Raw genomic sequence first — 15,094 nt, 5'->3', positions numbered from 1 at the left:
GTGGGACGAGTGGACTGAAGTTTATTACTTGTCTGCAGTTGGAAATAAATCACATCTTGCTGAGGGAGAGGTTAATCGTCGGGGCGAGTGATGTCCATTTCACGGGCATCGCAGTCACGCTGGCCAGAACCTGGATGGGTGTCTGCGGACAGTCTCCTGTGGCAGACACATTTCACATGATAGCAAAGTAATGCTCAAAATCCTTCAAGCTGGGCTTCAGCAGTACATAACTGAGAACTTCCAGGTGTACAAGATGGATTTAGAAAAGGCAGAGGAAGCAGAGATCAAATTGTCAACATTCATTGGATCATAGAAAAAGCAAGGGAATTCCAAAAACAAATCTGCTTCGTTGGCTACACTAAAGCCTTTGATTGTGTGGATCACAACAAACTGTGGAAAATCCTTGAAGAGATAGGAATACCAGACCACCTTACCTGCCTCCTGAGAAATCTGTGTGCAGGTCAAGAAGCAACAGTTAGAACTGGACATGTAACAACGGACTGGCTTAAAATTGGGAAGGGAGTACGTCAAGGCTGTATATTGTCACTCTGCTTCTTTAACTTATATGCAGAGTGCATCATGAGAAACGCTGGGCTGGAAGAAGCACAAGCTGAAATCAAGATTGCTGGGAGAAATATCAATAACTTCAGATATGCAGATGACACCACCCTTATGGCAGAAAGTGAAGAAGAACTAAAGAGCCTCTTGATGAAAGTGAAAGAGGAGAGTGAAAAAGTTGGCTTAAAGCTCAACATTGAGAAAACTAAGATCATGGCATCTACTCCTATCACTTCATGGGAAATAGATGGGGAAACAGTGTCAGACTTGATTTTTGGGGGCTCCAAAATCACTGCAGATGGTGATTGCAGCCGTGAAGTTAAAAGACGCTTACTCCTTGGAAGGAAGGTTATGACCAACCTAGATAGCATATTTAAAAGCAGAGGCATTACTTTGTCAACAAAGGTTCATCTAGTCAAGGCTGTGGTTTTTCCACTGGTCATGTACGGATGTGAGAGTTGTATGGTGAAGAAAGCTGAGTGCCGAAGAATTGATGCTTTTGAACTGTGGTGTTGGAGAAGACTCTTGAGAGTCCCTTGGACTGCAAGAAGATTCAACCAGTCCAACCTTAAAGAGGTCAGTCCTGGGTGTTCATTGGAAGGACTGATGTTGAAGCTGAAACTCCAATACTTTGGCCACCTCATGCGAAGAGTTGACTCATTGGAAAAGACCCTGATGCTGGGAAGGATTAGGGGCAGGAGGAGAAGGGGACGACAGAGGATGCGATGGCTGGATGGCATCACCCACTCGATGGACATGGGTTTGGGTAGACTCTGGGAGTTGGTGATGGACGGGGAGGCCTTGCGTGCTGAGATGCATGGGGTCGCAAAGAGTCGGACACGACTGAGCGACTGAGCTGAACTGAACTGATTCTTCAGTGTGATAAAAGCGGAGATTTTGTCATAATTATTTAGGTAGCAATCAGGTAGTTTGTTTTTATGCTCCTCACTCAAAATAGGTGCGTGCATGCGTACTCAGTCGTGTCCAACTCTTCGTGACCCCATGGACTGTGTAGCCTGCCAGGCTCCTCTGTCCATGGAGTTATCCAGGCAAGAATCCTGGAGTGGTTGCCATTTCCTTCTCCAGGGGATCTTCTCTCCCCAGAGATGAAACCACAGCTGTTGCTTCTCCTGCGTTAACAGGCGGATTCTTTACCACTAGCGCCACCTAGTCATTATTGTTTGAATTTTAATATAAGATCAGTCACCACTGAAGACCATCCATCTACCTGAAGAATTTTATGATTTTAGAGCTACCTATTGAGTGCAGAAAAGAGTAAAATTTAATCAGGGCAGATGTTTTCCCCCTCAAATCGGTGTGGATTGCTGGGAAGTGACTTTGGATGAGTTAGAAGAGAGATCTGAAACATGCGCTTTCTTCGTAGCTGACCGTGATGGGACGTGTACTCACCCTTTCTGGCAGTAAAGCTGTGACAGTCAGGGTCACAGACGGGCCGTCACTGACGTCTTGGTCACACCTGAGGGCTGCAGCTGGGACTCCACAAGCTGCTTGAGCTCAGTCGCGTGGGACTGCTCTTCAGGGTCTCTCTTTTTTTAAGCTCTGCTGTTTCTACTTCTCTTTCCATCTCTTGGTTTTAGAAACTCAAGGTTAACATAATTATCATTTATCTTCCGAAACCTGTTGGTAAGATTGACTCAAGACTTTTGAGTCAGTTTTACTGTGTATTTAACCTACTCCTTTGGTCTTCCCTTGTGGCTCAGCCAGTAGACTCTGCCTGCAGTGCGGGAGACCTGGGTTTGATCCCTGGGTTGGGCAGATCCCCAGGAGAAGGGAAAGGGTACCCACTCCAGTATTCTGGCCTGGAGAATTCCATGGACTAAGTCCATGGGGTTGCAAAGAGTCAGACACGACTGAGTGACTTTCATTTTCTTTCACTTTCAACCTACTCTTGTACGGCAAGCACTTGCCCACTCCTTTGTTGTCTGTGAAACACCTGTCCAGTGTAGGTGCTGGGCTGAGTGCCCGTGAGAGGCACGCGCTTGTTCTCAGTGAGTCTGTCATCCCTGGAGAGGTAACCGTGGGAAGCGTTCCTTCCAGAGTGTGGTGCTGGCTCATGGCAGGGCCTGGGGCAGGAGCCCTGGGGGAATAGGGCAGGCTTCCCCGATGGCTCAGCAGTGAAGAATCTGCCTGCAATGCAAGAGAGGGAGATACAGGTTTGATCCCTGGGTCAGGAAGTTCCCCTGGAGACGGGATGGCTGTCCGCTCCAGTATTCTTGTCTGGAAAACCCCGTGGGCAAAGGAACCTGGTGAGCTACAGTCCATGGGGTGGTAAAGAGTCGGACACCACACACACACACACACACATATCTTTCTCTCTATCCACACACACACACACACACACACACACACACACATCTTTCTCTCTATCCCCACAGGGAGCTCAGAGGAGGAGCTAGACCCAAGCAGACAACACAGGAGTGTACTTTTATTTTGATGGGTGAAATTGGTATTCGGTCTTTGCTTTTTTGCTTGTCTCATAAATTTTGCTCAAATTCTAGCATGGGGCCGCGGGTGCAGCACATGTGAGTCTTAAGGAAATCAGGCAGCAGGTTCAGAAAGTGGTATCATTTTTTGTTACCTGTATTCTTGTGGCCTAGTCCACATGCGAGGAGAGAGACACAGTTCTTTTTAAAGCTTATATTTGTATTGATCACTTTTCTGTTGTGACCATCTTAGATAGTGAGGTGCACTCAATTTAGTGTTTGTCAGCTTTTTCTGATGGCCATCCCCCCAGGAGTTGTTTTAGACCCTAGGGTAAGAGGCTGCCCACAGAGGGGTCATTGCCAGTCGAGCTGGGAGACCGGGTGTGTGAATGCAGCTCATTTAAGGCCTTTGTGGGTTTTCACTTTGGAAGGGAGCCATACAGAAGAGAGTTCGTTTGCCTCCTAACTTGTTGGGAGAGGTCAGTGTTCTTTAATTTTCTTGATGACTTAAGGTCTTCAACTAGGTGAGCTGCTGTAATCGAGACTTTAATGTGGTGGCTCAAAGAAGAGAGCATTTAAACTCTCATAGTACTTTCTTTTTCAAACTGAGGTCTGATGTACACATACATACACACACACACACACACACACACATATCTATATAGTTGCTGTTGTTCACTCCCTCAGTCATGTCTGACTCATTGCAACCCCATGGACTGCAGCACCCCGGGCTTCCCTGTCCTTCACAATCTCCCAGAGTTTGTTTGCTCAAACTCATGTCCATTGAGTCAGTGGTGCAATCCAACCATCTCATCCTCTGTCACCCCCTTCTCCTCCTGCCTTCAATCTTTCTCAGCATCAGGGTCTTTTCTTAAGAGTCGGCTCTTCACATCATGTGGCCAAAGTATTGGAGCTTCAGCATCAGTTCAGTTCAGTTGCTCAGTTGTATCCCACCCTTTGCAACCCCATGGACTGCAGCATGCCAGGCCTCCCTGTCCATCACCAACTCGCAGTTTACTCGGACTCATGTCCATTGAGTATGTGATGCCATCCAAACATCTCAGCCTCTGTTGTCCCCTTCTCCTCCTGCCGTCAGCCTTCCCCAGTCTTTCCTGAGTCTCTCCCTTCAGGAAGCTTCCATAAGCCTCTTATCCTTCTCCATCAGAGGGCAGACAGAATGAAAACCACAGTCACAGAAGACTAACCAGTCTGATCCCATGGACCAGAGCCGTGTCTAACTCAGTGAGCTATGCGTCGTGCTGTGTAGGGCCACCCAGGACAGACGGGTCATGGTGGAGAGCTCTGACAAAACGTGGTCCTCTGGAGAAGGGAAGGGCAAACCACTTCAGTGTTCTTGCCTTGAGAACCCATGAACAGTATGAAAAGGCAGCTTTAGCGTCGGTCCTTCCAATGAATATTCAGAGTTGATTTCCTTTAGGATTGACTGGTTGGATCTCCTTGAGGTCCAAGGGACTCTCAAGAGTCTTTTCCAGCACCACAGCTGAGAAGCATCAGTTCTTTGGCGCTCATCCTTCTTCACAGTCCAACTCTCACATCCATACCTGCCTACTGGAAAAACCATAGCCTTGACTAGATGGACGGACCTTTGTCAGGAAAGTAATGTCTCTGCTTTTTAATACGCTGTCTAGGTTTTTCATAGCTTTTCTTCCAAGGAGCAAGCGTCTTTTAATTTCATGGCTGCAGTCACCATCTGCAGTGATTTTGGAGCCCAAGAAAATAAAGTCTGTCACTGTTTCCACTGGTTTCCCATCTATTTGCCATGAAGTGATGGGACCGGATGCCGTGATCTTAGTTTTTTGAAAGTTGAGTTTTAAGCCAGCTTTTCACTCTCCTCTTTAACCTTCATCACGAGGCTCTTTAGTTCCTCTTCACTTTCTGCCATTAGGTTGGTGTCACCTACATATCTGAGGTTATTTATATTTTTCCTGGCAATCTTGATTCCAGTTTGTGCTTCATCCAGCCTGGCATTTCGGATGATGTACTCTACATAGACGTTAAATAACCAGGGTGACAATATATAGTCTTGACGTACTCCTTTCCCAGTTTGGAATCCAGTTCACTCATCGGTACCTTTTTTAGTGTACTCCTCCCCTGCCAGGACCCTGTAAATTTCAGACCACTTTACATTCCCTTAAAGGTAAAGACTGTGGCATAAATTGAATCATCCCTGTGTACCTTGAAGCAGATGCATTGAGATTCATCCTTGTGTGTGTCAGTCGTTTGCTTCTTTCACTGCCAAGCAGTATTCCGTTACTCCGTGGCAGCTGTTTATCCATCCACTGAGACATTTGGATTGTTTCCATCCCAGCACTTTTGAAGTGAGTGACTCAGGTGGGCGGGAGGTGAAAGGCCTCTGCCTCCTCCTGCCACTCAGGACCCAGGCTCCTTCCATCCTGTCACCCTGCAGCCTTTTTGTTGTCTTTGTCTGTACGTTCAGAAACTGGGTGTTAGAAGTGTCTGTTCCAGTTGGGGGAAGCTAAAAGGAGGGGGTGGTGCCCTGGGCAAGCCACAGGCAGAAGCTCCACTCGCTGCTGTGTTCCCGTTTCATCTGTGTGAACAGTCACTTGTGTGTGCCTGGCTGCAGGGAAGCCGGGCTGTGGGACTTGTCAGCAGGAAGCTCGTGTCTGAGAAGGGAAGCACGGTGTTTTGGTGGGTGCCTAGCAGCCCACAGCACAGCTCATCAGCGAGTCTCTTTTAGGAAGGAGACCAGTGGGGGACATGGTCACCTGTCCATGTGGTGAGAGACTTACTGGCTGCTGACTGGGAGCCCCTCTCTGCACACCATGGACTTGGCCTCTCATCCAGGCCTGTCTTTCCTTCTCCTGGGCCCTGACTTTCCGCTCGGGAGACTCTTCCTTGTCCATGTTCTTCCCTGGCCACGTCTGAACTGCCTTTTGAGGGTGTGTCTTTCTTGGTTTGCACAATTGGAAGAGTCTGTTCCTTCACGTGTAGTTTTTTGGAGCCTGCAGTTGCTGCTGCTGCTACTGCTGCTAAGTCGCTTCAGTCGTGTCTGACTCTGTGCGACCCCATAGACGGCAGCCCACCAGGCTCCGCCGTCCCTGGGATTCTCCAGGCAAGAATACTGGAGTGGGTTGCCATTTCCTTCTCTAGTGCGTGAACGTGAAGTCGCTCAGTCGTGTCTGACTCTTAGCGACCCCATGGACTGGAGCCTACCAGGCTCCTCCGTCCATGGGATTTTCCAAGCAAGAGTACTGGAGTGGGGTGCCGTTGCCTTCTCCGGCCTGCAGTTGCATTAGGGATTAAACGGAGGTGTTGGTCAATTAGTATTTTAATCTCTTTGGTACTCTTTATAGAATTGCCTCAAAAACGTAGGAGTCTTCTGGTCTCACTGTTGCTAGTTAGTACCATGTCCTGGTAGCTGTCAGACACTCGGATCCTTTTTTGGATGTAATCATCAAGCCTGATTTCTTTTTCGCTTCCTCTTTGGATCATCCCTGTCTTCTGTATTTCTCCGGTGCCTGCTTAAGAGACCTCTGAAGTCATAGGTTTGGGTGAGAAGCAGGCACCTTTTATCTCATCTTCTTGGCCAGTCTGTCTCCTTTTTAAAATTTTGACTGAACAGTCTCACTAGGAGGCTTTTGAGAAAGGCTCTGGGCAGGGTACTTGTTTGTAGCCATTCAGAGATATAGGAGCACTTAGCCATTGTGTTAATACATTCTCTCATACTTCATCGTGTGAGGCCTGTGTGGGGCTGACTCGTCCGTCCGTGTGGTTTTGCGAGGGGGCTGCTGTGTAGAGTAGGTGTTATACTATTGCGCTGAATTGAAGCTCCCTCTGTCCACGTGATCCTGGGCCAGCCCTGTTGGCGCTGCAGTTTCTTCTCTCTGCAGCAGAGAAGGCAGGCGTGTTAGTGACGCCCCCTGAGTTTTCTGTGGAGCCCAGTCCTGGAGGGAACCCGGGGTTCGGCCCACCCCACCTCTCTGACCTCAGAGCACCCTGCCCCCGCACGGTTTTACTCCTTGGAGTCAAAGAAGCTGTGTTGAATGAATGAATGAATGCCACGTAGAAATAGATGGAGTGGACAACACTAACTTCCTTTACTCTTTTTTTCCCCCTTTTAGAAAGAAAGAACTCTCAGCCACCAAGACCGTGTGAATCATTGTCTGACAATACGTGAAAACATAGTGGCACGGTCTCTCAGGTAACTGCACTTTGAACTTTCTAGTGAAAATAGAACACTTCTGTGTTTTCATCCTTAATGGGCTAGAATGTTCTTCGTCGCCCCAGTTGTTTTGAAACCTTGACGGGACCCCTCCCCCTTCTGGCGGTGGATATGGAGGATTTCCAGACACCGTAATGAGTAATGCTTCCTTCTTGTAATCTTACACCGTGTCGTTGTAACCATTTGGATAACTGAACAGCATGTTTGTATTTTACTTATTGCGGTGTGGGAACAAGAGCCTGCCCGATTACTGGGATCTCGTGGTTGCTTTTCTTCTGCGCTCTGCCCTGTCCGCCCTGTGGGGGTGCTCCCTGCTCATCACAGCTTTGGGATGGTGGGATCATGGGCGTTAACCGGAGGCCCACCTCCCTGGCTCAGGCTTTCCTGTGGGGTGAGCAGGCAGCACCTTCTTGTATCGCTTTTTTGCTGATTCTCCTCCTTCTCCTTGCTTTTTACTGTCTGTCTCTCTTTCTGAGTACTGTTCCTTGTATCTGTGGGTGGTAGTTATTTTAAGCCTGTCTCTAAATGAGTGAGTAGGAAACAGATGTGCTTATGGTTTCTGAACTCCGTTACTCGGATGGGACGTGTGAAATACTTCTCTTGGAGTAAGTACTTTCTCTTGGAGTAAATCATCCATGTTCTTCTCCTGTTGGGAAGGGCTCTTTGTAATCTATTAGAAAAACCTCTAAGAATAATCACCTTGGTTTTCGTACTGACAGAAATTTGGTGATTCATTTATTTTTAGTGGCACATTGCCACTTGTATTTTATACTTGCCACTTGTATTTTATGCTTTCAAAGTGATTTCATGTAGGCTATTTCATTTTAGTTGAACTCAATGCCATTTTGAAAGACAGTGTATGATTACTGTTCTCATCTAATTTGTAGAAATATTGTGGGAAGAAATGAAGTGACAAGTGAGAATATGTGCTGAAAATAAGAATACAAAAATTCTAAGTTAGCATGCTATTGTAGACAACAGTACTAAGTAAAAGTAGGGGAGAAGGTTTGAATTCTGTCTCCGCTCCGAATAAGCCATGCAGCTTCGGACGAGGCCAACTTCTTGGAGTCCCTGTGGCCTCGTCTTTGATGTGTAAACTCAGTGTACAGAGCTCTTGTGGGAGGAGCGACACCCGTGGGACGCTGTTGAGAGCTGCGTGAAAGTGCTCATGAGCTCCTGAGAGGCAGAAATCCATCCTGTGGTGGCGCACGTTGTCCTGCAAGCCGCCATGACTCTTATGTGAATGGACGTTAGATGCCTGGCAGACCCCCGGGGCCTGCTGCTTCCTTCGCACAGCTGTGCTCATCAGCCTTCCAGCATCCAGGTCTCAGGAAGAACACCTCACATCGAAAGCTTATGGACCCAGAAAATAGACCTTTTCCATTCTGAGTGCTTCATGCCTTACGCTTACTTTGTTTCTTAATAATTCCCAGTGGACTTGATGGACTGTTGGCTTAGATTCACACCTGTGTGTGGGGGCGTGTGTGTGTGTGAGTGAGTGTGTGTTCAATTGCTCAGTCATGTTTGACTCTTTGCAGCCCCATGGACTGCGGCCCACCGGGCTCTTCTTATCCATGTAATTTTTCAGGCAGGAATACTGGAGTAGATGCCATTTCCCTCCTCCAGTGGGTCTTCCCCACCCAGGAATTGAACCTGCATCTCTTGTGTCTTCTGCATTCAGGCAGATTCTTGACCACTAGCGCCACCTGGGAAGTACGTTGAGATATGTTAAGACTGGTTTGTGGTTCACTTTGCCATCGTAAATCGTGGTAATCGCTGTTAATAGTTTCTCCATTCCTGTGTCTGTTCTGTTTTTATGGAGTAATGCTAATGGTCTTTGCGGTGCTTGTGCTACGTAGGATCAGATGAATGGGATATTTTTTGGAGGCAGAGAGGTTGTCTTTGGTCGCATCAGATCAAAGAACGTGTTTGTTTTAAGATGTTCTCCATACTTTTCAGAAATGTCGGGTTGTAGAGCTGCAGTGGATCTTTTATACACAGGTAATGATTTAGGAAGTCTTCGTGGCTGGCGTTTCCTGTGGTCTCTCCTCTAATGTACCTGATCTCTGGTACGTTCTTCAGCTTCTGTCAGGTACTGATGTTATCTCTCGGGGCTTATTTCAGGCAGCTTCTCGAGTCCTTGAGGTGTGTTGTGACTCAGCCTACTTCAGCTCTCAATTTGGTGGTCTGTCCTGCTTCCTACATACGCACGAACATCAGAATCACCCGGAAAATTTGTTAGAAATACAGAAACGAAGATAACCTCACTGCCCTCTTTCCCCAGCACTCGGATGTTTTCTGTCCAGTGGAGGGTGAGGATTCATTTTTAACTTGTTTCCTTTTGGGAGGACCTCGACACCCTCGTCTAAGCAAGTGGCCTTGATGAGGTGATTGGGTAAAAATAAGTGTACAGGAATCTATAGATTTCCCATTCCCATATATTAGCTTAAATCTGTTAGAAAATATAATGCTTCAAGATCCAATTCATAGTAGCACCAACATATAATATTTGAAGAAATTGACAAGAGATATGCAGAAACTATGGAAGGACTGTATGGACTTCCCTGAAAGGGACAGATGACTACTGCTTTTTCAACGTGGGAACAGTTCCTTATCATAAAGTTAAACTTTCTCTAAATTAATCCATAAATTTAAAATGAGCTTGATCAGAATTCTAGTAGAGATATTTTTGAACTTGTTCATCTGCAAGAATAAATACATCAGTTTTAACAAACAAAATCTGAAACCATCAGTAATTGGTGAGACCTGGTGTTCATGACATTAAAATAGCTCTTAGACATTAAAGAAGGTACAGAATAGGAAGTGGGAAAGTGTATGTGCGTATGTGCAGATACGAATTTCCGATAAAGGTAACATCTTGTATTAGTGTGGAAATGATGGATTATTGAACCAGTTGAGTATTTAGGGGAATATTCTTCATATTGCAGGCAAACGTAAATGCCAGATTAATTACCTAAATGTAAGAGAGTGAAATCATTACTACAAAAAGGACATTTAATCTTAGTCTGTGGAATGCTTACAATATAAAGGAAAAAAGTGTTTTATCTAGAATATAGTTCAGTATGTCAAAATCTACTTTAAACTGAAACTTAAATGCAACTTGGGGAAAGTATTGATGGTATATGTATCAAAGGTTTACTAGCTTCTTTAGAGAGAAATTGTAAACCATTAAGAAAAAGGCTGTCTTTCTAATAGGAAAACAGGCAAAACTATGAATGGGCAGTTTGGAAAAGAAGAAATGTAACTGAGCCAGTAGACGTAATAGCTAACACTTATTTCATGCTTCCTGTGGAGAAATGTTCAGATTTACTAGTAATCACTGGAATGAGACGAAAACAAAAATCAGAACGTTTCTTTTTTACCTGTCAACTTTACAGACATTAAACAATCCTCAGGATTTTGTCAGAGATGATGCAACTTTTTTAAAAGGCAACTTGGGGAATTTCACGGTCCAGGGGCTAAGACTTTGTGCTGCCGATGCAGGGGGCCCAGGTTCGATTCCTGGTCAGGGAACTAGATCCCGTGTGCGGCAACTAAGACCCGGCGCAGCCAAATAAATAAATATTTAAAAAAATGAAAGGCAGTTTGGCCTGTTTGATTTGGCCATGTCGCTTCAGGAGTTTATCCTTAGGAAAGTGTCCGGTGATCCTGGTGCAATGCTAGTCATCCCGTTAAAGAATGAAAAATAATCTTGATGACTTACCTACAGGGGAATTGAACTTGATACATTTATGGAAAGGAATATTAGTTAACTTTATTAAAGATGATTTCTACATCTGTGACTAGGTGATATAATAATAATATGATAAAGATTAAATTAGAAAATTATGAAGGATTTTTGCTTCTGACTCAGATGGTTAGATAGCATCACCGACTCAACGGACATGAGTTTGAGCAAACTCTGGGAGACAGTGGAGGACAGGGGAGCCTGGCGTGCTGCAGTCCATGGGGGTCACAGAGTCAGACATGACTGAGCGACTGAACAACAAGATAAGTGACAAGGACAGGGTTTGCCTTCCTGCCCAAAGCAGTTGATAATGGATACAGTGCATTCACTGTGGTTTTCAAGGCATCAGGTATTAGGCATCTCTGGAAAAATGGAAAGCTAATGCTATGAGCCTCAGGATTTCCCCAGATGACTGCCTGGAGGGGGTTTTCCAGTGAGGACGGGAGGAGGGGAAACCCGGGAGAGCCCATGGTTGCTGAGGCAGAGTTGATGGCCTCAGGAGGCAGGGTGGCTGGGACCATGGGGGGAAGATCAGAGAGGGACAAGCTGCACAGAGAGACCTGGAGACCCGTGAGGGCTCTCAGGTCTCAGCTGAGTCTTGCTGCAGACAGTGGCCTGGAGCTGCGGGTAGAGTCACCTGAAGGGGCTGGAGGGAGCAGGTGCTGAAACTCCAAGTGCGGGAAGAGCTCCTGCTCTCACCAGCCAGAGGGGGAACCTCATCCTTCTGGCGCTTTGGGTCAGCTGCTCAGAAGGGTTTGCCTTCACAGCAGGGGTGACTCACTTCAGCCCTAGATGAGATGCTGTTCTGATCCTGCCTGCAGGCGGAGCCCAGGGCGGCCCTAGTCCTTCAGAATAACACAGTTGCATTCCAGGGCAAACTTCAAGAACGTCGGAATTCAGAAGTGTATAGCGCCCAACAAGATAGAAGGTATAAGGTCTGGCATCTGATCCGAAATGGTCAGGAATGCCAAGAAGCAAGAAAACATGAGCAACGGTGAGGAAAATAACTGAAGCTGACCCAAACAATATTTAACCCAGAAGAAGGCAGGGAAGAGGGCCAATAAAGAGCATATGGACCAAATAGGGAAGTCGCAGTACAGTGGCAGATTCAAACCTAGTTTTAGGGACTTTTCTGGTGGTCTGGTGATTAAGAACCCGCCTTCTAATGCAGGGGACATGGGTTCAATCCCTGGTCAAGAAGCTGGGATCCCACATGTTGCAGGACAGCTGAGCCCGAGTGCCACAGTGAAGAGCCTGGGCGTTGCAGCTGAGAGCCGTTGAGGCCAAAAAATAAAAAATAAACCTAGTTGTATCAATAATGACATGAAATGCAAAAGATTTTTCAGATCAAACGAGAAGCAAGACCCAGTCTCTGCTGCCTAGAAGAAATACATTTTAAATATAAAGATTCATATAGGTTAACAGTAAGACAATGGAAAGAGGTTCACCATGTTGGCCCTGAACAGATGGAAGCTGATATTACCATCAAGTGGAAGTGAAAGTCACTCAGTTGTGTCTGACTCTTTGTGGCCCCATGGACTATACAGTCCATGGGATTCTCCAGGCCAGAATATTGGAGTGGGTAGCCTTTCCCTTCTCCAGGGGATCTTCCCAACGCAGGGATCAAACCTAGGTCTCCCACATTGCAGGTGGATTCTTTACCAGCTGAGCCACCAGGGGAGCCCTGTTATCATCGAAGTGGGTCTCTAATCCAAGGCCATGACCTGGAATAGGATCATCATTTCATAACAACAGTAAAGGCATCAGTTCATCAAGTGGGCGTGACAGCCCTAAATGTGTATGTACTGAAGTCCGGAGCTTCAGAAACACACGAAGCAAAACCTGATGGAATTGCAAGGAGAAATAGACAAACCCACAGTTACAGGCAGATGTCAGTGGCCTCTCAGAAATTCTTAAAATCTGGATCTCGAAAACTGAAAACACTGTCCCACCGTGTCCTGATCGACATTTACAGAAGCTCCATGCAGGAGAGCAGAAGACCCCTTTCGAGTGCCCACAGGACACGTGCCAAGGAAGACTGGCAGGGCCATAAGCAGGTCTGTGGACGTAAATCAGTAACGTCACACAAAGCATGCTCTCCGACCTCAGTGTAGGTGTCTGGGACTCTTCTGTTGAAAGGCGGTCTTGAAAAGCCCCCACTATGTGGAAAACAAATAGCACATTTCCACATGATCCATGGGTCAAAGAGGAAGTCAAAAGGGAAATTTGAAAATATTTTGAATTGAGTGAAAATAAAAAGGAAGGATTAAAAAACTTGTAATATGCTGCTATAGCATTTTAAAGGGGCATTTATGGCATTAAACGTCTATTTTATAAAAGAAGAAAGGTCTCAGACCTTCAGTAACCTCAGTATACCTTAGAAAACTAAAAAGCAAATGAGACCCAAATTTAGCAGAAGGATGGCCATACTAAAAATAACAAAAGTCAGTAAAATTCAAAACAGAAGTGTATAGAAAAGTCAATAAAACGAAAAGTGTGTTCTTTGAGAATGTCAGTAAGAGTAATAAGACTGATCAGGAAAAAGTGAAGTCACAAATTTCTAATGTCTGGAAAAGGGAAATGGTGTCAGTGTAGGTTGTACAGATAGTAAAAGGATAACAAGGAAATACGAACTTGATGCCAGTAAATTCAACCACTTAGATGATGGGCACGTTTCTTTTTCGAAAAGCACTGTTTATTCTGTTTGGCGGTGCTGGGTCTTCGTTGCTGCCCACAGGCTTTCTGTAGTTGCGGCCAGCGGGGGCTGCTCTCCGTTGCGATCGGTAGGCCTCGCATTGCAGTGGCTTCTCTTGCTGTGGAGCACAGGCTGTAGGCCCACGGGCTTCAGTGGTTTCGGCTGTCAGGCTCTAGAGCACAGGCTCAACGTCTGTGGGGTACGGGTTTAGTTGCTCCGTGGCACGTGAGGTCTTTGTGGACCAGGGATCAAACCCATGTCCGCTGCACTGGCAGACGGATTCCTGTCCGCTGTAGCATCAGGCAAGTGCGATGGACAAGTTTCTTGAAAGACCAACTTGTAAAGCTCTCTCAAGCAGAAATAGATAGCCTGACTAGCCCTGTGTCTCGTTGTTGTTGTGTTTTTGGGGCGTGCTGTGCAGCTCGCAGAATGTGTTCCCCCGCCAGGGGTCGAACCTGGGGCCACAGCAGCAAGAGCTCAAGAGTGCTAACCACTAGGCACCAGGGACTCCCTAAGTCCTCTATCTATTTTATTAAATTAAAATTTAAAAACAGTATTTGATTTAGTTATTGGAGAGCTTCTTAAAAGCATGGTTAGAAGTAGTATGTAAACCTACTTTTTGTCTTTTTTAAAAATTGAGAGAGAATGGGCCCACAACACTGGTGGTTTGATTCCCTTGTATAATGCACTGCGGCAACCTGGTGTTAGCCAGCACCTCTGTCGTATCATTGTTATTCCTTTTTGTGTGTTGAGAGCACTAAAGAGCTAGTCTCTTAGCAACTTTGAAGTTTAAAATGCAGTATTGCTAGCAATAGACTGCAATCACTAGGCTGTGCTTCCGAGTTCCAGGTTATCTGCTAATTACAAGTCAGCCTGCTTTTTCAGCTGTGAATTGTATGGAATCTCTACACACGTATTTCTGTCTCCCCCCCCCCCCCCTCTCTCTTTTAAAGGTTTATCTAATTACTTCTTTTGGGCTGTGCTGGGTCTTCGCTCCTTCTCGGGCTTCCTCTAGTTGCAGCAGGCGGGGGGTGCTGTGATCGCGGTGTGCGGGCTCAGTATTGTGCCCGGACTTAGCTGTCCCCACAGCACGTGGGAGCCTGCCAGTCTTCGCAGACCAGGGAGCGAGCCCGTGTCCCACCACTGGACCACCACGGAAGCCCCCAAATGAAATAGTTCTGATGAAAATTTTGTGTCTGAATTCAGATGTGCTGTAAAAAAGATTGTTCTATAGCACAGTAATTTCTTCATGTTGATTACATGTTGAAGTAATATTTTGGATACATTGGGTTAAATGAAATATATTATTAAGATGAATTTTACCTGTAAGGTAAATGTAACGTCCTTTTTCTCTTCCAGAATCCCACACAGGATACCAGAAACCTAACTGCGTTTCATCGTCGTGTGTTCTCTTGGCTGTGACAGTCTCTCTTCTCTTTTCATTT

General features: G+C 46.1%; 1 protein-coding gene and 1 long non-coding RNA gene across 4 annotated transcripts in view; one reads left to right on the top strand and one right to left on the bottom strand.

The window, feature by feature from the left end:
* LOC145506074 (kazrin-A-like) overlaps positions 1-15,094 on the top strand; it is a 38,847-nt gene that overhangs the window by 14,148 nt on the left and 9,605 nt on the right. For all 3 annotated transcript variants that reach the window (XM_081489779.1, XM_081489768.1, XM_081489758.1), the window contains exon 2: positions 7,106-7,185. In XM_081489779.1, the coding sequence (XP_081345905.1) occupies positions 7,106-7,185 (80 nt within the window). The remainder of the gene's footprint in view (positions 1-7,105; positions 7,186-15,094) is intronic.
* LOC145506870 (uncharacterized) lies at positions 2-15,094 on the bottom strand. The gene is made up of 4 exons (XR_014054406.1): positions 14,973-15,094; positions 5,199-6,868; positions 1,969-2,706; positions 2-156 (listed from the first exon to the last, which is right to left on the bottom strand). It is a non-coding gene; the product is annotated as an uncharacterized LOC145506870 (long non-coding RNA).

Source organism: Giraffa tippelskirchi, chromosome 1, assembly GCF_054371585.1.
Source record: "Giraffa tippelskirchi isolate mGirTip1 chromosome 1, T2T-mGirTip1v1.2.pri, whole genome shotgun sequence".
In the NCBI taxonomy this organism is placed as follows: Eukaryota; Metazoa; Chordata; class Mammalia; order Artiodactyla; family Giraffidae; genus Giraffa; species Giraffa tippelskirchi.
This window is presented reverse-complemented; position numbering and strand designations above follow the sequence as displayed.